Source organism: Panthera uncia, chromosome B4, assembly GCF_023721935.1.
Source record: "Panthera uncia isolate 11264 chromosome B4, Puncia_PCG_1.0, whole genome shotgun sequence".
Lineage (NCBI taxonomy): Eukaryota > Metazoa > Chordata > Mammalia > Carnivora > Felidae > Panthera > Panthera uncia.
The window spans coordinates 113,699,224-113,723,329 of NC_064809.1; the positions used below are offsets into that span (position 1 = coordinate 113,699,224).

Genomic DNA, 24,106 nt, shown 5'->3' on the forward strand with positions numbered 1-24,106 from the left:
CCGTGAGTTCGAGCCCCGCGTCAGGCTCTGGGCTGATGGCTCGGAGCCTGGAGCCTGTTTCCGATTCTGTGTCTCCCTCTCTCTCTGCCCCTCCCCCGTTCATGCTCTGTCTCTCTCTGTCCCAAAAATAAAAATAAAAAACGTTGAAAAAAAAAATTTAAAAAAAAAAAAAAAAAAAGAAGAACACAAAGGGAAAGGTAAAGAGAAAAGGATAGTCAAGAAAGGTCTCTATGAGGAGGTCACATTAAGCCAAAACTGGAAGGATAAAGAAAAAACTAGCTATGAAGAAAATGAAAACCAAACGTTCTGGGAAACTGCATTAGAAAAAGCTGTGAGCAGGAATAACCTTAGCAATGAACTAAGAACTGGAAGGAGGACTGTATGGCCAGAGCATGGTCAGTGAGGAAGAGAACGCCCCTCTCTTTCCCCAGCATCTCATCTTAGTAAGAGGCCAAATCACATAGCATCTTGTAGGCAGGGGGAACCATAATTTGATGATCCAGCAAGACAAAAGGAACACTGTTAATAATTACTATTAGTTATTAATAGACAATAGACAATAACCAGAATTGTCAAAAGCAGACTGGGACATAAAGTCATCCTATTTACAAGCCTTGGTAAGTAACATGGACTTTATTCTTTTAAAAAAAATTTTTTTTTAATGTTTATTTATATCTGAGAGAGAGAGAGAGAGGGACACAGTGTGAGCAGGGAAGGGGCAGAGAGAGAGGGAGACAGAACATAAAGCAGGCTCCAGGCTCTCAGCTATCAGCACAGAGCCCGACGCAGGGCTCAAACATGTGAACTTTGAAATCATGACCTGAGCCAAGGTTGGATGCCCAACGGATGACTGAGCCACCCAGGAGCCCTGGACTTTATTCTTAATGCAATGGGAATCATTTAAAGGGTTTTAAGAAGGGGAGTGACATGTTCTAATATAGATTTTAATAACATCACTCAAAATTTTGTAAGGAAAGAAGATTGCATAAGAAACAGGTTGGGAAAAGGCTGAGAATGGAAACAGGAGTGAGTATCGGTTAGGAGGCTGGAATGGTTGTCTGTCTGCGTAAGAGATGATATTCTGAACTAGGTTGGTGGCAGTAACAGAAACAGAATCAGTAGGTTTGCTGACGGGTTGGTTGAAGAAGTGGGTGAGAGAGAGAAAGAAAGGACAGATTCTAGTTTTCTGGCTTTTGCAGTCATAGGGATGGCACTACCATTTTGTAGTTATTTTTTTTTTTTTAATGTTTATTTATTTATTTTTAGAGAGAGAGTGCGTGTGTGCTATGTCAGTGCCGAGCCTGATGCAGGGCTCAATCCCACAAATCATGAGACCATGACCTGAGCCGAAATCAAGAGTCGGACACTCAACCAACTGAGCCACCCAGACTCCCTGGCACTACCATTTTGAAAAGGAAAATACTGGTATTGGGTATTGGCTGGGAGACACTGTGTACACTGGACCTTTAAAAATACCTAGTTTAAAGTCCAGGAGCTCATGGAAGATACTGCAGAGCATACATCATAAAAAAGATTAGTTGTAAAGTCTCGCCACTGCTGCTACAGGCCCTAATTTTCCTCACAAATATCAGGCAGATGAATCAAAGGCCTCAACTGGATATTCCTTCCAATGTCATAATAGCTTGAATGATAAAATTCTTTAGTTTACACTTTAGATTTTATAGTTAAGATATGAGCTGTACCACCTAGGTCAGCAAATTATAAACAAAGAAATGTCAGTAAACTACAGTAACATATTTAAATTTTAAAAATATTGGACATAGTGGACAGTGCAGATACTGAATATTTCTGTCATCTCAGAAAGATCTATTAGTGCTATTCTAGAGTCTCTAATACAAAAAACTATTCATAGGAGGGGTGCCTGGCTGGCTCAGTCAGCAAAGCATGCGACTCTTGATCTTGGGGTTGTAAGTTCGAGTTCCATGCTGCATGCAGATAATACTTAAAAATATAAAATCTTTAAAGAAAATTATTCACAAGAAATCATGTATAACTGAAACAGCAGAATAGCTTCCCCCAAGCCACTTGGATACCTGGTTCATTTCCAAAAAAGTATCCACTGGATTATCTAAAGCCTATTATTTAGGTATTGTAAAGCAGTCATATTCTAGGGCATAACACAGACATTGACTCATTTATATGAAATCAGACGTAAGTAGTGCTCAGGATTGAAACTATCCATGTGTTACCTTTGTGGGGCACTTTTGGTAGAGGAGTAAATATGAGCTTTAACAGTGTGGTGGGGGTGGTGAAATGAAACAAGACTCTTGACTTCACCCACATTATGCTGGTAACAATCCTCTCCTAATAACGGCTCTCACCTGGTTAATGCTTTGTTGTTAAAATTCCCATTAGAGCTGGGCTCTGCTGAGTTAACATTTACACATACCAGATAGGACGTTAACAAGAGGTAGGCAGATGATCTACTCTTACCCATGCATTAAAGGCTTAGGAGGTTTTGAAAATGTACAAGCCAAGATGGGTTTTGGATGATTCACTGCTCAACACCAGCTGGGGAAGAGGCCAATGCCATCTATGAGATCTATCAGATCTGAGATGATATGGGAAATCCTTTGGTCTGACTATCCATTTTTACAGTGTTTATGATTTGTTCCAAAAGTATAGAGATAAGAACAAGATACATTGTTTTAGGTAATCAAATAAAGAAACTAATGAAGCTCTTAATTGGTTCTCTACCTACTGGAATCAGAACTTCATTACAATGAAATTTTAGGACAGAGGAAAAAAGGCATTTGGAAGGGACAGAATTACAAAAAGATGAAAATAGCGGGTAATGAAAGTCAATCTAAGCACCTAAGTACACTGTGCAAAATAAAAGGCTCTTTCACATACTTTATTCCACTGATTCCTCACAACCAGAGAGAGCGATATTTGTATCTTACAAATAAGGAAAGTTAGGCCCACAGGGTAGACTACTTTCTGATATTCATATAGCTGTTTAAAAACAGAATCTACATAGGCAGAATAGATGCTGATATTTTTGCCAATATTCTCAAAGTGTGGTCCTCTTTATTATTATTGGTCTGCAAAGATATTAGTTAGAAGCATAAATAAGGGATTGGAAACTTTTATGTCACTTTGACATGGCCATGGCATTTGTATTGTATTTTTAAAACTTCTGATCCAACACGGATTGGAAATATTTTAAATCCAGTCTCTCACCACATTATGAGAAGCACTACGCTAGACTATAGGCACTATGAGGGCAGGGACTCTGTTGTTCGTCATGGCATCTTCAACATGTGTTCCATGCAAGATTTGTTGAAATAGTGCACTGAATTTCCAACTCCAGTTTTTCTGACTCCATAGCATTTTTTTTTTTTTTTTGCCTCCATGAGCTTACCAATTAAATTGCAGATGCTGCAAATTTCCTTAGAGTGGTCTAATTCTGTTTAGACGTGTCTATCAGAAAATAATGTCAAATAGGTACAATTTGTTTGTCCTACAGATATGTTAAGCTTTCCAGAAAAAGGAGTTTAGCTTTTTTCCTTTTCCCTCTGCAATGGTTTAAACAATACAGAGGTTCAGTAAAAACTGGAATTCATTTAGTTCAAAATGGAGTTTATTTTGAGAAGTTATTTATTCATCTTGCTGTTACATATTTGAATTTTTTTTTAACGTTTATATTACGCATTTGAAATGGCAATATACTTCAAACTCAATAAATTTATTTGGGTGACCAAATGCCGTGCTATAATTTTTAAAAAGTGAATTACAAAGAGAAGTAAGCAATACAGTCAAGATTTATATAAGAAACTATTCACAAGACAGTAATTTCTCAAAACAAATCAGTAATGTTAAGAATTGTTTTAGAAAGGTTTCCAAAACTGGAGATTCTTCACACAGGATTTAGAGCTCCAGGTTTCTGTTGTACCAAGCACAGGGCACAGAGAATCATTTAGTGAATGTGAATCAGGCTTAAGTGCACCCTACTTTTCATGTTCACATGTATCTTTTAAGTGGAAAACTGAAAATAATGATACTTTTAGAGATATTAATGGGTGTGAACCTACCATTTCTCAGTAATTAAGATGAAGATGATGTTAATAATTATACCATCTAAGTAAATTTTCACTTCAGTTGCTTTCTTCATTGTTTCCTCTACCTTAACCCTCTTTTGTTAAGTCTTAATAACTTGCCAAAATATAATTCAAATAAAGTAGGATTAAAAGCGCTTTCACTGCTAATGCATAATGAAACTTGTAAAAACTTGCAGGTGCAAAAGAGTGCATGAGAAAAATGAATATGCTGTCAGACACATCCTAATTGTTTCCCAACAGGTTTGTTCAAGTTGACAATTATAAAAATGGAATACAAAACTTTAAAAAGTTAGTTATAAAAAGGTCTATTTTAAGAGTCTATTTCTGGGAGCTTATTCAGATAGAAGGAGAATGGTTTTGAACACTGAGCACGACATTCTTTATACATTGCTAGTGCAAAGTTCTCCTTATAGACATCTTCTGCAAATGCCCACGAAGAAATACTCTAAAAACTGTTACGAAGACAGAAAGTTTAAAGACTTTGGAAATATGGATATAAAGGCCCTGGGGCACTTGGGTGGCTCAGTCAGTTGAGCATCTGACTTCGGCTCAGGTCATGATCTCATGGTTTGTGGGTTCAAGCCCCATGTTGGGCTCTATGCTGACAGCTTGAAGCCTGGAACCTGCTTCAGATTCTGTGTCCCTCCCCGTCTCTTTGCCCCTCCCTGTCTTGTGCACGTGTGCTCTCTCTCGCTCAAAAATAAATAAATAAACATTAAAAAAAAAGGCTCTATTTTTCGGAAATAATCTGGGTATACTACCTACCCATTAGAATACATACATTTTAGAAAACGTCTATATTCACATATATGTATGAATTAAAAAAAATTTTTTTTTTTAACGTTTTATTTATTTTTGAGACAGGGAGAGACAGAGCATGAACAGGGGAGGGTCAGAGAGAGGGAGACACAGAATCGGAAACAGGCTCCAGGATCTGAGCGGTCAGCACAGAGCCCGACGCAGGGCTCGAACCCACGAACCGCGAGATCATGACCCGAGCCGAAGTCGGCTGCTTAATCGACTGAGCCACCCAGGCGCCCCTGTATGAATTTAAAAATGTAACCATATATTAGGAAGCACATATATATATACACACATTAACTTAAGTATATTTAAGTTATGCTGAAAATTTTTTGACATAGGGAAAGACGCAAAAGACGATAGTCTCAGACTCTAAGAAAATATTTGCAGATACTTACAATATGCAAAAGTTTTAACACATCCACAAACCTGTAAAAAAAAAAAAAAAAACAATAAAAGAAATGTTTTCAATGAACCAGTAGGGAAACAAATGGTCATTTGAATTATAAACTGAATGAATACCTACACTTTCTCTGAGCTCATAATCTCCTTGGCAATATGATGGACTTTACTTTTCATTCCAGTATCTTCATCCTGTGGATAAGACTACATTAAGAAAGCATAAACTCATAAAAGGATAATGAAGATTGGGTTTGAGCTGGTCAGATGTAAATCCAAGTTCTGATACTTATAGGTTTCTGATTAGAACACATTTCATACTGCATAACATCTCAAATGGCAAATGTGGAGCATGAGATGTGATTATTAAAACATAATACAGGAAGTGCTGAGAGCTATCGGTGATCCTCACTGTCACCAGCACAGGACTGATGGGACTGTCCTGGGGAGCCTGAGTCCTGGTGGAGCACAAATGCCAACGGTTCAAAACTGACAAGTCATATTCTGCAGGAGAAATGACCCTTACAGATATCACATAAACATGAGTTCTTCCCAATATGTAACCTAGGAATTTTTCTACTACCCTGAATTTCTCTTCAACATCTGCTGGTAATCATGGCATCTCCTCACAAACATTCATTGCTAAACATATACCCAGACATATCTCCCCTCCACTCCCTTCAAGATTTAACAAATCGCAAACATTCTGCAATATCTGGTTTAAATCTGTCTATGAAACAAATGGTTATATAACATTAAAGTTCCACTCCTCCTCCAAGAGTAAATACTAATCCTGCAGTGTGCATTTGTCCCTTCCATGTTTTCATTTTAGTACAGATGAACTTAAATACAATAGAAAAAAATCCTGGGGCACCTGGGTGGCTCAGTCAGTTAAGCGCCCAACTCTGGCTCAGGTCATGATCTCATACTTCGTGGGTTCACGCCCTGCATCCGGCGCTGTGCTGACAGCTTAGAACATGGAGCCAGTTTCGGACTCTGTGTCTCCCTCTCCCAATCTCTCTCTGCCCCTCCCTGGCTCTCACTGTCTGTCTTTCAAAAATAAATAAACATTAAAAAAAAAAAATCCTAACCTTTCCATTAGAAATATTGTTACACAAAAAATATTCAAGGTAGGCTATGAAACGAATTACTTACAAAAATAATCTTTAAAGACCAATAGTTATTAATTCAGAATGTACTAATACTCCAGCCTAGTTAGCCTAGGATATTCTGCCTTGCTAATTGACCTTAGCTCCTAAACTCTATCTTTACTTTTTTATTTTATTTATTTATTTATTTTGAGAGAGAGTGAGGGGGGGAGGGGCAGAGAGAGAGAAAGGGAGAGAAAGAATCTCAAGCAGGCTCCTTGCTGTCAGCACAGAGCCGGATGTAGGGCCCGATCCCACAAACTGTGAGATGATGGCCTGAGCTAAAATCAAAGAGCTGGGCGCTTAAGCGACTGAGCCACCCAGGCACCCCTTAAACTCTATCTTTAAAGGAACGATTAAACAGATGAATTTGACTTCCATCCCCATTATTATTCCTCTTTTCTTATTTTTTTTAAAGCTTATTTATTTATTCTGAGAGCAAGAGAGGGGGAGGGACAGAGAGAGAGAGGGAAAGAGAATTCCAAGCAGGCTCCCAACTAAGAGCACATAGGCTGATGCGGGGCTTGAACTCATGAACCCGAGATCATGACCTGAGCCAACATCAAGAGTCAGATGCTTAACTGCTTGAACCATCCAGGTGTCCCTTGTTCCTCTTTTCTAAGACCAGTTGTTTTGGTCAACTGAGCAAGATCCAGCATAAGATACTCAGCTCCATTCACCTACCTTTTAAACTACATATAGCTAACATTCCTCAGGAAGCAGTCTTAAGCACAGCCTGATCTTGCAGACTATGTATCAGTCATGTGCTAATAACTATGACTATGTACACACACACACACACACACACACACACACACACACACACGAGGATAATTGTTACTTTGAAAAACTTAGCAAGGTAATACTTTTCTTACTATTATAATGGGTTTCTCCATATCATCTGTAGCTAGAAAGTTTAATATTTCAAAAATACAGTTCAGGGGCACCTTGGTGGCTCAGGTCGTGATCTTGCAGTTTGTGAGTTCGAGCCCTGCATCAGGCTCTGTGCTGACAGCTCAGAGCCTGGAGCCTGCTCTGGATTCTGTGTCTCCTTTTCTCTCTGTTCCTCCCCCTGCTTGTTCTCTCTCTCAAAAATAAATAAATATTAAGAAAAAAAAAAAGAAAAATATAGTTTATATTTTGAAAACTGAAAGCCAGAAGAAATACATTAAAAATGAAAAAAGACGGGGCGCCTGGCTGACTCAGTGAAGCATGCAACTCTTGATCTTGGGGGTTGTGGGTTTGAGCCCCATGTTGGATACAAAGATTACTTAAAAACAAAAACAAAAACAAAAAAACAACCAACCAACCAAACAAACAAAAAAACACCAGAAACCTAAACCACTGAAAGATCTAAAGCTTTCACTGAGCACTCTTATTTTCAAATGATGTGAGGTCCTTAAAGATCAAGAGGTGCTTTCAGCAGTAACTTTCCAGAAATGCATGCTATAGATGGTAAAGCATTTCACTAGCAGAGCCACCTGAAATGTGTACCAGCTTTATACAAAAATTTCAAGTAGGTGTACTTTATTTTTGGCATCTACCCTTTATTTCCTTTCCTCTTTTTATGGCTCTGCCCTTATTAAGTCTCTATTCTAAATTTTTTTTCCTCTTCAGGACCCCACTCTGCCAGGCCTGGTTTAGAGAGAATTGTGTGGTGATTCCATGATAATAAATGTTTATCCCCAGACAGATATCATTCTTCTTTCTGTTCCAGCATGGGACAAAAATACTTTAACTTAGAAAAACAACAAAGGTGGGCCTGACATTCCTTATCTGTAAAGCTAAAGTGTTGAACTTGCAACTTTAAAATCTTAAGATTTAAACGTTAAGTATCTCAGGGGTGGCATGGCAAGTCAGTGAGACAGAGGGTGGCAGCGATTCAGAGGTAGTAGCACTGGAGCTGGAGACTATGAAGCAGGTGTTTCCTTTCTAGAGACTGAGACTGTAAACTTTGGGGGCGAATATGATGAGTACTGGCATAAAAACAGATGTAGGTCACAGGGAAAAAATTAAGAGAAGTCCTTAAATTTTGTCAATGGATTTTTAACAAAGTTGTCAAGACAATTCAGTGGAAGAAAGGATTGTTTGTCCCCACCCCCCAACAAATGGTTGAAAATTGCTGGACCAATTAGATGTCCATGAGCAAAAAGATGAATTTATAATCTACCTGACACCAAGATGTATCACAGGCTTACACATAAGAGCTAAAACTATAAAAGGTCTAGAAGAAATCCTTTTAGGTTTAGGCAAACAGTTTTTAGATACAACACCAGAGGCATAAACCATAAAAGAGAAAAAGATAACACTGATAAACTAAACTTCATAAATTTAAAACCTTTATGCTTGAAAAGACACCATAAAGAAAATAAAAAGATAAGCCCCAGGTTCTGGGTCCAGAATACATAAGATGTGAATAGATATTTCACTCAGTATGTAAGAATAGCCAATAAGTATATGAAAAGATGCTCAATATAATTAGGAAAATGTACATTAAAACGACAGTGGGGTTCCATTCCATATCCACAGAACGGTAATAAAAAAATTAAAAAAATAGTAGGGTGCCTGGCTGGCTCAGTCAGAAGAGCATGCAACTTTTGATCTCAGGGTCATGAGTTCAAGCCCCACACTGGGTATAGAGATTACTAAAAAAAATAAACTTAAAATCAGAAAATAGCAAGTGTTGGTGAGGATGTGGAGAAACTAGAACCTTTATCTTACTGCTGGTGGAAATGGTAGCCTTTATTCATATATTGTGATTGGGGGTTTTAGTTGTTTCCTAATATCACTCAAGGTAGAATTCCTATTTCTTATCTTTCTTGTTATTGAGATCACTCAGAGAGGAGTGATCACCATCCTTACTCCATCATTTAAAAATCTACAGTAACAGATTATCCATCATTTGATAGCACGGTTAGTAGAAGAAAACAGCTCTACCCTCAGCTGATTCATTGCTCTACAACCAAATTTGAAAACAAACTGATCATCAGAACCCCCAAGCAGCTCTTAAGTTTCAAATTCCCACTGAACTGTCTTGGAAATTCTGATTCTATAGGGGCAGGAAAGTGGTTGTCAGAAGAGGAAATTAAGGATAAATTTTTAAAAAGCCCTAGATTTCAAGAAGTAAATAAGGAGAGCAACCAAATATCCAAATAGCTATACCTATAAACACCCATGAAATATGCTAATATCTTGAAAGAGAGAAAAATGTATAGTTTAGGAAAATATTCACAAGGAATAAAGCATCCAATGACCTTCAGTCATTCTTTGAACAAGTCATCAAGTATCTGCATACTAGATACTGTAGAAACACACTCATCAAAACCAGAAACCTGGACTCCTTCTTCTCCACCTTCTGTGATCACAAGTGAGTCTTCAAGTCCTATCAATTTATCATTCTGCATATTTCTTTAAAGATTTATCAATCCTTACCTCTTCTTCAATACTGCCTCCTTATTTCTTGCCTACACTACTGCAGGAACATAAGTACAGTAAAACCTTGGTTTACAAGCATAATTCATCCTGGAAATATGTTTATAATCCAAAGCACTTGTATATCAAAGTGAACTTCCCCTTAAGAAATAATGGAAACTCAGATGATTTGTTCCACAACCCAAAAATATTCATATAAAAATGATTACAATACTGTAATATAATACAAAATAATAAAGAAAATGCAAAATATAAAGAAAAATAAACAGGGGCGCCTGGGTGGCTTGGTCGGTTAAGCGTCTGACTTCAGCTCAGGTCATGATCTCACGGTCCATGAGTTCGAGCCCCGTGTCGGGCTCTGTGCTGACAGCTCAGAGCCTGGAGCCTGTTTCAGATTCTGTGTCTCCCTCTCTCTCTGCCCCTCCCCTGTTCATGCTCTGTCTCTCTCTGTCTCAAAAATAAATAAATGTTAAAAAAAAAAAGAAAAATAAAGAAAAATAAACAAATTAACTTGCACTTACCTTTGAAAACCTTTGTGGCTGGTGTAAGGGAGACAAGAGAGAGGAGGATTATTGTGTAGGACAACTTTCACTATCACTATCGGAATCACTGCTACCTATTGGCTCAATGGAATCTTTTTCTGCATGGAGCTAGTGTAAACACTCACACATATGTTTGACTATAGTACAGTATTATTATTAATAAATTCTTGTCATATACTGTATTTCATGTAACTGGCAATAAGGCAACAAAGGAAAGGGTTTATACCTGCAGGCAGCCTGACCTAGAATGAAGTGAAGCATTCCTAAGCTTACTCTTATATGGAAAAGCAAAGGGCTGTCCATAGGTGCTTTGAAGTGACAAAAATTACACTAGTGCCATTTGTGGGCACCTTCCAATGTTCTGAAAAATCAGTGATTTTTGCCAAACACCGCGGCCTGAGACCGAGCATTCGAGCATGGGAGACAATCACCCACAATCCTGCAGTGAGAGCGAGAGAGCGAGAGCAAGAGCGAGAGAGACAGAACCACTGGCTTGGTCGTGATCACGTGACATTCAGCATCACATACTACTTGTATTGCAATATATCGTTTATCAAGTTAAAATTTATTAGAAATGTTTGCTCATCTTGTGGAACACTCGCAGAACAAGTTACTTGCAACCTAAGACTTTACTATGGTTTCCTTGGCTCTAGATTTTATCCCACTGCAATCCAGTCTCTATACTGCCACCAGAGTAATAGTTCTTATTTCTTTATTTCTTTATTTCTTTATTTAAATTTTTAAAAGTTTAAATCCAAATTAGTTAGCACATGGTGCAACAACAATTTCAGGAGTAGATTCCTCAGTGCCCCTTACCCATTTAGCCCATCCCCCTTCCACACCCCTTCCAGTAACCCTCTGTTTGTTCTCCATATTTAAGAGTCTCTTATGTTTTGTCCCCCTCCCTGTTTTTATATTATTTTTGTTTCCCTTCCCTTATGTTCATCTGTTTTGTCTTTTAAAGTCCTCGTATGAGCGAAGTCATATCAGTTTTGTCTTTCTCTGACTAATTTCACTTAGCATAATTCCCTCCAGTTCCATCCACGTAGTTGTAAATGGCAAGATTTCATTCTTTCTGACTGCCGAGTAATATTCCATTGTGTATATATATATATATATATATATATATATATGTATATACATATATATATACGTACATACACGTGTATATATATATATATATATGTATATATATATATATATATATATATATATATATATATACACACCACATCTCCTTTATCTATTCATCCATCGATTGACATTTGGGCTCTTTCCATACTTTGGCTATTGTTGATAGTGCTGCTATAAACATTGGGGTGCAGGTGTCCCTTCAAAACAGCACACCTGTATCCCTTGGATAAATACCTAGTAGTGCAATTGCTGGGTCGTAGGGTAGTTCTATTTTTAGTTTTTTGAGGAACCTCCATACTGTTTTTCAGAATGGCTGCACCACTTTACATTCCCACCAACAATGCAAAAGAGATCCTCTTTCTCCACATCCTCGCCAACATCTGTTGTTGCCTGAGTTGTTAATGCAGAGTAATAGTTCTAAAATGCATTTTAGGGGTACCTGAGTGGCTCAGTCAGTTAGGTGTCTAACTCTTGATTTAGGCTTAGGTCACACTCTCGAGGTCCTAAGATCAAGCCACACATCAGGTTCCATGATGGGCGTGGAACCTGCTTAAGATTCTCTCTCTCCCTAAAAAAAGTGGGGGGTGGGGGGCACCTGATGGCTCAGTCGGTTAAGCATCTGACTCTTGGTTTCAGCTGAGGTTATGATCTCATAGTGTGTGAGTTGGAGCCCCACATTGGGCTCTGTGCTGACAGTGTGGAGCCTGCTTGGGATTCTCTCTCTCTCTCAAAATAAATACTTAAAAAAAAAAAAAAAGATTCTCTCCCTCTCACTGTCCCTCTCCCCGACTCAAGCTCTCTAAATAAATAAATAAATGAACAAATAAATAAATAGGCTGCCCTCATAAAAAAAATAAATGAATAAGAAAATATTTTAAAGAAGGCAAATATAATTACCTTAGGTCTCAGGTTGAAACACATTAGGAACTCCCTATCACCTATGGGCAACAAACACTCAAATTTCCTTTGCCATATATCTAAAACACTCCACAGTGTAGTCTAGTTATCTTCACTAGTCCCTCCCCGCTCCCACACACTGTATACTCTCTACTCCAACCGAATTGGAACCATCTTGCAACCCCAAGTATGCTCTGCCCTTGTATGTCTGTCCCTATATGCCTTTCCTTCTGTTGTGATTTCCTTCCTCATCACTTCTCCCCTCCGCAAAGATTTCTGCCTGTCATATTCTGACTTACCCTTTAAGATGGCACTCAAAGGTTTATCCTTTATGAAGGCTACCTTGATATTCTTTCCCTGCCACTGCCACAGTGCCGGTTATTCTCTTACTCATGTAGATTTACAGAACTTAACCCAGTGGATTGTGTTTACTTGCTGACATTTTTGATTCTCTCTAGTTTAGGACCTTATTTACCCTGTATCCTGCACCTAGCACAATGCCTATGCACTGTGCAACTGATATGCATGAATAAGCAAACGTGTCCAAAGGTGGCTGCCACCTTCTCAGAATGTAAGAATGGAGCACAGTTCTTTTGAATGTGTATTGAGTAACATGAAAATGTAGACTCAAACCAACTAACAGGTATTATAGATATTTCATCATGTAAAAAACAAGGTGGGGGGTTGGCGTAGATGATTAAGGCCTTTTGCAATTCTAAAATTCTAGGAGTCTATGTATGTATTCTATTGTCTATTTTACCTTTTAAACTAGGAAAACTACAGAGCTAACAAGGGATAGTAACTACTAGAAAATGATTCAATGGATTACATTCATTTTCAAAGTAGACAGAAAGTCAAAGATAAGTAAAAACCATAACAAAATAAAAAGTTTTGGATTATCTTCAACTTGTAAGAACAATGACTAATTCTGACCCAAGTCAAACAGTGATGGAAAAATACACCCCACTGTAAAACCTCAAGAGAGAGGCCATATTTGGCATCTTAACTTTTCAGATAATGACAGTCCTCACTTCAATTACATCACATTTCAAAGCAGATTGCTTGTTAAATAGCTGCATCTCCTAAAAGCACACTGCTGTGGAAGCTGAAACATTAGCCACAAATGAAATTACTTTGTGAAGATCATAAAGTAAGTCAAACAAATTCAAAAACAGAACCTTTGATTTGAAACCCAGTTTTCTGTTCTGATCTCTTGATAACAGCGCACCCAGCTTTGTAAATTCTTAACTGTGTTCTCTTTTATTAATATTTGTTTGCAAGCAAAAATGTGGTGAAATTTACCCATTACTTTTTAATAGAATTCTTAAAAGGCCTTTGTCATTCTACTCAAGGGCTCTACTAAAAAGCAAAAACCTGGGCACCTGGGTGGTTCAGCTGGTTGAGAGTCCAACTCTTGGTTTTGGCTCAGGTCATGATCTCAGGGTTGTGGGATCAAGCCCCCCATCAGGCTCTACACTGAGTGTGGAACCTGCTTGAGATTCTATCTTCCTCTGCCCCTCTCCTTCCTGCTCCCACACTCCCTCTCTTAAAAAAATAATTAAAAAATAAAAAAGCAATAAACTGAACAACCAGATCTGTCTGAGAAACATGTTTATCATTAATTTCATTAAATTATCTCCCAAATGAGGTAACACCATGATTAACCTTTAAAGGACAAAGTTCTCTTAGGTTTTCACCCCACTCTTCATAAAGAAAATTTTAAAAAAGGGGCATCTGGGTGGCTCAGTAGTAAGGGTCCGACTTCGGCTCAGGTCATGATCTCACGGTTCACGGGTTCAAGCCCCGCATCAGGCTCTCTGCTCTCAGCACAGAGCCTGCTTCAGATTCTGTGTCTCCCTCTCTCTCTGCCTCTCCCCCGCTCTCTCTCTCTCAAAAATAAACATTAAAAATTTTTTTTAAAAAGGGTAATTTTAAAAAGGAAGAGATAGGGATGTCAACAATCAGGAAAGGTGAACAATGGTGAATATTCTAACCATAATGAAGGGAAATGAACAGATCTCATTTTCAAAAAACCATTTATTATTTTTTTGACATTTTGTTGTAAAATTTATTTACTGATTTTGAGGGAGGGGGAGGGAGAGAAGGAGGAAGAGAGACAGAGAGAGGCGCAGAGAGAGAAGGAGACACAGAATCAAAGCAGGCTCCAAGCTCTGCACTGTCAGTGCAGAGTCCAATGTGGGGCTTGAACTCACAAACTGTGAGATCATGACCTAAGCTGAAGTTGGATGCTTAATGGACTGAGCCACCCAGCTGTCCCTCAAATAACCATTTATTATTAAGCACTGAAAGTAATGGCCAAAAACCATAAAACTAAAGACTTGGAACAGAAAAAAATAGAGATTACCATGGCTATTCACTACCATCCCAAACACATTCCATTAACATCATTCAACTTCTATGGCTTATCCCAAGTTTTAGTAAAGACAGATTTTGGTTAAAAGAACAACCACAACAACAAAAAAACCCAAAAAACACCAATTCAGGGAGCTCCAAGGCAAGTTACTACTTAACCTGAATAAAAAACTCCTTTTCTTCATGTGAAAAAAGAATAGTACATATGTCAGACCTATATCCTACTATGTTTTTATTTATTTTTTTAATCTTTTTTTTTTTACATTTATTTATTTTTGAGAGACAGAGAGAGAGAGACAGTGTGAGCAGGGGAGGGGCAGAAAGAGAGAGGGAGACACAGAATCAGAAGCAGGCTCCAGGCTCCAAGCTGTTAGCACAGAGCTTGATGCGGGACTCAAACCCACGAACCGTGAGATCACGACCTGAGCCAAAGTCGGACGCTTAACCGACTGAGCCACCCAGGGGCCCCTCCTACTATGTGCTATGTTTTTAAAAAAAATTTTTTTTAACGTTTATTTATTTTTGAGACAGAGAGAGACAGAGCATGAACGGGGGAGGGGCAGAGAGAGAGGGAGACACAGAATCGGAAGCAGGCTCCAGGCTCTGAGCCGTCAGCCCAGAGCCTGACGTGGGGCTCGAACTCGCAGACCGCGAGATCGTGACCTGAGCTGAAGTCGGACGCTTAACCGACTGAGCCACCCAGGCGCCCCTGTTCTATGTTTTTAAAGATTAAGTGTATACCTGCACTCACAGTACAAAGACAAGCACAGGCACACAGGTGTTAAGATTCTTCCCTGTCTGGTAGCACTTTTACCTTTCCAGGAGTATCTATTTGAACATGTTTGCTTTCTCTTCACAAAGTTAAAACAAGGGCATAGTGGCACATATCCTTTATTTTCTCTTCCTACTGAGTCTGGCAATTTCGTAAGGAAATATTATTGTCATCGAGACATATCAGTTATGTACTCATTATCTGTCCATGGAATATGGCATCTGTTATGAATTGAATCACGGCCTCCAAAAGATATGTTGGAGTCCTAACCCCCAGGACCTCAGAACATGAACTTATTTGGAAATAGGGTTGTTGCAGATGTAATTAGTAAGTTAAGATGAAGTCATACTGGACTAGGATGTGCCCCTAATCTGATTGGTCCTTATAAGAAGAGAAGAGACACAGGCACACATGAAGGGAGCACTCTGTGATGATGGAGGAAGAGACTGAAGTAATACAGCTATAAGCCAAGGATTAGCGAGGATTGCAGGCAAGCCACTGGGAAATAGGAAGGAAAGAGTCTCTCCTATAGGCTTCAGAGGGAGCATGGCCTTGTCCACACTGTGATTTTGGACATCTGGCCTCCAGAACTGTGAGACAATAAACTTCTGTTGTTTGAAGCCACCCAGTTAGTGATATTTTGTAACAATAGCCCTAAAAACCAATAAACCTATCACAATCACAATCATAGAAGTGTATTACACGTGCCTAATGTGCATAAACTTTCTTGACTTCAGAGTGTTTTTACAATTATTAGCCGGTATGTTACAACTATGTACCCTGTATTATCTTCACAACAACTCAGGGGAACATTATTGTCTCATTGTGTCAATGAAGAAATTGAGGATCAAAGAAATTATAAAAGAAGTGGTCTTACTATGCTTCTACTCCAAAGACTTTTTCCTTTGGAAACTGCTACCACCTTCTTTACTTGGTTGTGAGAAAGCCAAATTTGTTTCCTCTTCTTGGCTGATGTATATAGGACTACACCACAGGCACTACTCTGTACAATCTTCCACTTAGCTTTACTGTTTTCCTTTAGCAGGATTTTTTATTTTAATAGATTCATTAAAATATTCACATTCCATAAAATGAATTTTTACTCTTCTAAAGTATAAATTCAATGGTTTTCAATATATTCAGGGTTATGTACTCATTACCACAACCTAACTTTAAAACATTTTCATCACCCCTAAAGGAAACTCCATGCCTGTAAGCAGTCACTCACTCCCCATCCTCCCTTCTGTCCAACCCCTGGCAAGCATTAATCTACTTTCTGTCTCCATGGATGTGCTTATGCTGAATATTTCATGTAAATGGAATCATAAAACATGAGATCTTTTGTGACTGACTTCTACTCAGCCTATTTTTAAGCTTCATCCATGTTGTAGCATGCATGAGCACATTTTCTAATTGCTAAGTAATATTCCATTGTGTGGATACAGTACATTTGTTTATACATTCATCAGTTGATGGATCCATTTATCAGTGGAAGGGCACTGGAGTTCCTTCCATTTTTTTGCTTATTATGAATAATGTTACCATGAACATTCTTGCACAAGGTTTTTATGGACATATATTTTCACTTCATGTGGGTATATACCAAGGAGCGGAAATGCTGGGTTATATACTAACTCTAAATTTCACCTTTTGAAGAACTGCCATTTGTTTTCCAAAGAGGCCGTATGTGTCATTTTACATTCTCACCAGCAGTGTATAAGGCTTCCAATTTCTCCACATTCCTGGCCATTTGTATATCTTCTATGGAAAAATGTCTATTCAGATTGTTAGCCCATTTTTGTAATTGGGCTATTTTTTATTATGATTGAGTTGTAACAGCTCCTTACATATTCAGGATATAAGTCCTTTATCAGAGATGTGTGCCAATATTTTCTCCTCTGTGAGTTATCTTTTCATTTTCTTGATGGTACTGTGTATAGCACAGAAGTTTTTAATTTTGATGATGTCCAACTTGTCTATTTTTCCTCACATCACTTATACCTTTGTTGTTGCATCAAAGAAGCCTCTGCCTACCCAAGGTCATGAAGAGCTATTCCTGTATTTTGGTTATAAGGGTTTTATAGTTTCAGCTCCTACATTTAGGTCAATTATACATTTGAGTTAATTTTTGTGTACGGTAAAAGGAAGAGGTCTAACTTTATTCTTTGGCATGTGGATGTCCAATAGCTCCAGCACAATCTATTAACCCTTTGATTTCTCTAACTACATATTTTGACTTTTTGTACTACATACATTTTTTTATTGTCACTTGAAATCCACTGTGATAGGAGATTGGTGCAAATAAACTAAATGACTTAAAATAATCATTTGACCATGGTCAAATGGCTAGTAAGTGGCAGAGCTGGACTGAACCACAGATCTTACAATGCCAAATTTCATGTTTTTGTTAGAACATATTACTGCCTTCTATGTAAACATGCTTCAGATTTATTCATCAAAGATAAGACAAGGCAAGCTTGAAATTATATTTGGTTATATAAGGAATGATTGGAAATACTAAGCACTCAATTTGTGTAAGGAACTGTTTTAAACAGTGTATCATCTTTAATCATCACAATAATCTTAAAGAATAAAAACAAGTGTCAAAAAAAAAAAAGAAAGAAAAGAAAAACAACTATCTACCCTACTCCCTCTTCTTCCCACAGATGAGGAAACTAAGGCATAAAGGTGTTAAGTAAATTGCTCAAGATCACAGAGTTGGTAAGTGGTAAGAATGCAGACAATCTGGCTCCCAAGACCGTGTTCTTCTTAACCACTTTGAAAGCAGATTACTTAAGAGGAAAGCATTCACCAGGCTACGCTTAGATGGATCAGCAACTGTCTAGAAAGGGAGAGTTAGCTCTTTTTATTATTGCCATTGCTGACTCAAGCTTGTCAGGATGGCTGACACTTCAAAAAGGGAGATCATTAATACACTAGAATCAGGTATAAAAAAATCTTATTAAGTGTCCATGATTAACTGAAGAAATAATCTCATCAAAAAAATTTTTTAATGTTTACTTATTTTTGACAAAGAGAGAGTGAGAGAGCAAGCGTGTGAGCGGGGGGGGGGGGGGGGCGCAGAGAGAGAGATACAGAATCCGAAGCAGGCTCCAGGCTCCGAGCTGTCAGCACAGAGCCCAACGTGGGGCTCTAACTCATGAACCGTGAGATCATGACCTGAGCTGAAGTCAGACACAACCAACTGAGCCACCCGGGCACCCCAGAAATAATCTCATTTTAAAAACAGAAAAATATTTAACAGCAGTGTGGCACAACTAAAGACAAAAACTAATAATATAAATACCAGAAGGGAAAGGAAAGGCCAGTACAAATACAAAGGAAGGAACTCTGGAAGTCTCCAATGACTACAAAACAAATGAGTCAACCAGGCAGTGTTGTGACCGGATGTGGTGGAAAGATGCATAATACAAAAGGGTTAGAGAGAAATCGTTCTTTTACGCATATGTCAGTGAGATCCCTAGTAGAATGTGGATACTGCTTTTGGTTACCATACTTCAAGAACTATGGGGAGAAATCAAAAGGGTTTGAACAAGAGAAATAAAACAGATGCAAACAATAGGAAACAGTACTTGTTAGAAAAAGAAGAACTTGCAGCTTATCAAAGATAGTAAAGGTTGATTTAATTATAGTCCTCTGAGAAGAAGACCATTGGAAGGCTCTTCCCCAAACTCCGAAGGATTTGGATCTTACCAGTCATTTATTTCTCAAATATCACTTTCTTAGAGGCTTTTATTCTAAGTAGCCTCCTCAGTTTCTAGCACATTGCTCTGTTTTATTCTTTTCACAGCATGTAATTATCTGAAAATCTCACTGTTTTCATGCATATATGGCCCCTCTTGTCCCGTTAGGATGTAAGCTGTTCAAGAGCAAAAACATTAAGCACTGCTTTATGTCTTGTACATACTTTTTATGTCTGGTATATCTGGGAAGTAGTATTTTATAAATACTTGTAGAATCTATATCTATGAAGCAGCAACAAGGAAAATGAGCTTTCAAATCAGAGATGGTAGCTACCAGTAAAACATAGGAGGAATTCCTTAATAATCAAAGTAAAACCTACACACTGCTGAGGGATGCTGTGGGCCTATAAGAAGTCACCCAATCTGTCTTAGGTATCTTACAAACTCACCTGCCTTAAGGCTAAATAATTTCTAGTGGTTACTCCCAACTCTTATGAGTCAGTACTTTGCAGCATGAAATATTGCAAGAAATAATCATTGAGTTCCTACCATGTACTGAACAGTGTTCTAAGGCTTTACACATATCAGATCATTTAGTCCTGACAATTATCTGAGATAAATTCTGTTCTTTTCTTCATAAAATGGAGGCTCTTTAGCTTAAAGAGATTAAGTAATTTGCCCAAAGTTATCTACCCTGCTCCTAAGTATTGGAGCTGGGATTTAAACCAAGATAATTACATAACTTATGCCATTCATTTAAGGCTGAAATAAATTTAAACAAAGCAAAAATATATTAAACAGGAAACAATGGATTGATAAATTATGGCACAGAAGTTGGATGACCGGGATTTTCTTCTCTATGGTTTGATACGCTTGCTATGCGGATCCTTTCAAATTCTATTTTGCTGTAACATTCCAACACATTTTAGGGTTATTGTTAATATACTATTTTTCCCCTTGTAAGTATGTCTTTATTAAAAAATATATTTAAAATGAAGCACTCATGTCAAACTAGAGAAACAATATAATAAACCTCCATGTATTGACATATCTTAAATAATTAACAACACATGGACAATCTTGTTTCATGTATAGTGTAAATACACAAAAACTGACTCACTTCAAAGGAAATCCCGGTATGTTATTAACAAGTCTTTATTCTGTCTCTGAAAAGACTTCATTAAATCTGAAATGCATCTAATTCCTTTCTTTCAAGTAGACTCACTTGGATTCAAGGAACAATCCTAAGAGGGGATTTTCATTATCAAAAAGAAAACCAATGGACATTGCCAAAAATAATTTCTCAAAAACTACTAGTCTCTAAGTGATGTGCATTTAGAAATATGATTATCTTAGGCACTATATTATACCAAGAACTAAATTTGAATTAGAAAATGTTTTATAAAGGGGGCGCCTGGGTGGCTCAGTCAGTTAAGCTTCCGACTTCAACTCGGGTCACGATCTCATGCTTTGTGGGTTCCAGCCCCATGTCAGGCTTTGTGCTGACAGCATGGATCCTGCTTCAGATTCTCAGTCTCCCTCTCTCTCTCTGCCCCACCCCTGCCCCTCCCTCTCTCTCAAAAATAAACATTTAAAAAATTAAAAAAAAAAAAGAAAATGTTTTATAAGTTTTAAGAAAAAATTAACTAGGGATTTTGTGCCTATCATGCTGATAAATATTATCTCCAAATTATATGAGAGACCAACAAATACAAAAGTAGAAACAATTAAATACTAATATATACCTGTTTGTCTCCCAGGTCAGGGTCCCCTTTACTAGAATCAGAGCTGACATCGTCTTCGTCAGAACTGTTGAGGTCTTCTTCCTCATCTGAAGGAAGTTCACCAAGACCAAGGTCAAGATCGTTGTGTCCCTCCTGGGATGTTCCAGAACTGTTTCAATAAAAAGTATTGCATTAGTCACCTTTAATAACAAGGAATACTACCAAAAAACAAACATGATCAACCATCTTATTCCAGGTATACCTAAGGGATGTAAACACAGGGATGGAAATAGCCAGAACAACCAAAATTCCCCTCTCTTTCCTATCTCAGCTGTCAAAAACACAAACTCATCTTGAGATTAAAATAAACATCTTGAAAAACATGTATCCTCATGATAGGAAGGTGGATGAGAAGCAAGTTTTCTAGCTGCCCTAATCCTATGCTTCCATATCTCCTTACTCGAAAAGATCAGGTCTCTCTACCCCTATAAACCAAGAAGCCTCATGGGATATGGACTGTATTACCACAAAAGGGCACTCACTGGCTAAACAGGAACATTAGAAAAGGTGGTGTTTCCCTGGGTCTCAGTTTTTGTTTATTTGTTGTTTGTTTTAAAGCAACCAATAAATCTACCAGAATTGGGAGGTAATGACGGTGAACACAATAAACCATGCATGTGCTATTATGAACATGTGCCCAACTTCCCTGATTATCACCAATTCCTTTTATGTAACCACATCATAAGACATGGGAAGGGACAAGGATGTTAAAAATTCTTGGGCTCTGATCCAGACCTGCTAAATCAGAAACTCTAGGGGTGCAGGGCCCCAAGAGATACATGTTGGAAGTTTGAAAACCACTGTCCCAGCTCATTTACCAACTCTGCCTCGCCAGCCTGACGTCATCAACATTTCCCATTTTGTATTGAGACGGATCTCTTGAATCTAAGAGCTATTGTTGCAATCCAGTCTGTAGGGGGGAATTCCACAGCAAAGTTCTCCAGGAAGACAACAGAAATAATTCTTTCTAACTTTGGTTGTAAAGGCTCAGGAAGAAATTATCTGTAGCAACTGCTTTCCTGTCTGCAGTCTATAAGAATATCTGCAGAAGAGTCAGTAAAAGATCACAGAAAATCATCAGGAGAAACACTCACACGGAATAAAGAGAGTTGCATTTCACCCTGGCAGGCCCCTTTACAGATCAAGGTCAGGTCATTCAACTGCCAAGGCTCCTACAAGTTATGAAAATTTCTAACAGGAATCTTAAAAGCTAAAGATGAATTTTCTGCCAGTTCCTGATTACACATTGTTGGATACAGACTAGCCTCAGATGCCATTCCTGGAACTCAAATGTTACACAAACCAGTTGGGTGAAGGCAGAATGCCAAAAGGAACACCTCCCTCTGCCAAAGACAGGGGTTCCTTATTATTCAGTAGCTAGAGGGCCTCAGAGAATCATATTGCAGCCTCAACTAGGTGGGTGCGTGCCTTATCATAGCTCCCATGACATGGAGGAGACTCACTCTCTAGGGAGGAGGTGGGGGTGGAGAATGGAAGCTTTCTAGTCAGATCACTGGCAAGATTCACTGTCTCTGGTTGCAGGGACAGGAGCCCAACCCAGCTGGGTAATTAGGTGATTTAAATTAGCTAGCATAAAATAAAGTTAACAGGATGCAGAGACTGCAGGATCCATCCATATAAATAAAAGAAAACGTACCTTCACTTCTTTTTATCTTAATTCTTTATCTTTCGTCCTCTAAAACCCTGTTACTCATAAACACATTCAATCTATGACCAGCTTCAGCATCACCAGGAAGCTTTTCAGAAATATAAAGCCTTAGGCCTCACCCTGCTGCAATGAATCACAGTCTGGTTATAACAAGATCCCAGTAATTTGGTTTTTTGAATCAGTGCACTCTTTTAGACTCAACAGTATAAAAATTTTGAATAATCAGTAACAGAGCTTGTAGCACCTGTGAGGAAATTAGGTTTACTTTGTCTGAAGAGAGAGCTGAGAGGTGTTTCCTGGTCCAACATTTGGAAAGCCATTATTAAGGATACAGTAGGAAGCTAGTAACCACAACTGTTAGGGATATAAATATTTACAACAGTTAATTTAAGGACAAGAAAAAAAAAAAAAAGCTTTAAGTATTAAAAGGACATGGATCAAAACGTAACTGCCATAAAATGTTGGGAGTTGTTAGTTCTGAAAGTTGCTTTCCTACAGAAAACCTTCCCTGACCAACCCCTCCCTAACCACATTGGTTTACTTGTCTCTTCTGAATCCTACACCATCTCATTCAACTGCACATGGTGATATATTTGTTTCCCTCCCTAAAATGTAAACTCCTAAGGACAAGAAAATGGTCTTTTTCAGTTGAACCCCCAGGATCCTGCTTGACACATAATGGGCCCTCAGTAAAGTTTTAGTGAGTAAACAAAAATTATATTAGAAAGCAAAGAGTGTCAAATTTCAGACGTTCAGATGGTAAGTATTTATGGCAGTGGTGATCATAAAGAAAGGTTTGGGGGGGAATACTGGAATAGTGTATGGTTTAAAGGAGAAGGGGCATCCTAAGCATCATACTCAGTGGTGTGGAAGTGGGAATATTTGTTTTCAGAAAACAAAAAGAACATTCAGGCTGCAGCAGGAGTCTCCTACACATAATGGAAAACAAGCTTGGAGAAGATAACAGGTACTAGCCTGTCAAGGGTCATGAACAATAGCAGAGTCCATACTCAGCTTGTAGGCCTTCAACAAGAAGACTCAAATCTTCCAGTAGACCTCAAAGATTTCCTTAATCCATACTTCCCTCCCATTAATGACAACAGAAAAGAGAACAACATCCCTTCCATCAACCCAGGCCTGTAGGCCCAGCCCATGCCCCAGTCCCCCAACCCAAACAGTGAAAAGGATAGCCCTAATTAGCATCAGTGAGGTCCCCCTGATCTCAAAAGATTAAATTGAAGTAAAAGGAGCTCCCTATATATCTGGATAGTAAATGGTAGACCATTTACAATTTCTGAAGCTTGCAAGGGAGGAATGTGAGCAAAGCAAAGCAAAGCAAAGCAAAGCAAAGCAAAGCAAAGCAAAGCAA

At 38.3% G+C, this 24,106-nt stretch overlaps 1 protein-coding gene across 2 annotated transcripts in view; it reads right to left on the reverse strand.

Annotated features, from left to right (window-relative positions):
* The window catches only part of FGD6 (FYVE, RhoGEF and PH domain containing 6), a 117,265-nt gene that overhangs the window by 58,753 nt on the left and 34,406 nt on the right, over positions 1-24,106 (reverse strand). Inside the window, exons 3-5 of one of the 2 annotated variants that reach the window (XM_049627469.1) lie at positions 21,030-21,177; positions 5,410-5,477; positions 5,282-5,312 (exon numbers count right to left, since the gene is read on the reverse strand). In XM_049627469.1, coding sequence (XP_049483426.1) covers positions 5,282-5,312; positions 5,410-5,477; positions 21,030-21,177 — 247 coding nt within the window. Of the gene's footprint in view, positions 1-5,281; positions 5,313-5,409; positions 5,490-21,029; positions 21,178-24,106 lie in introns of both variants that reach the window. The other variant, XM_049627468.1, reaches the window with a different exon arrangement.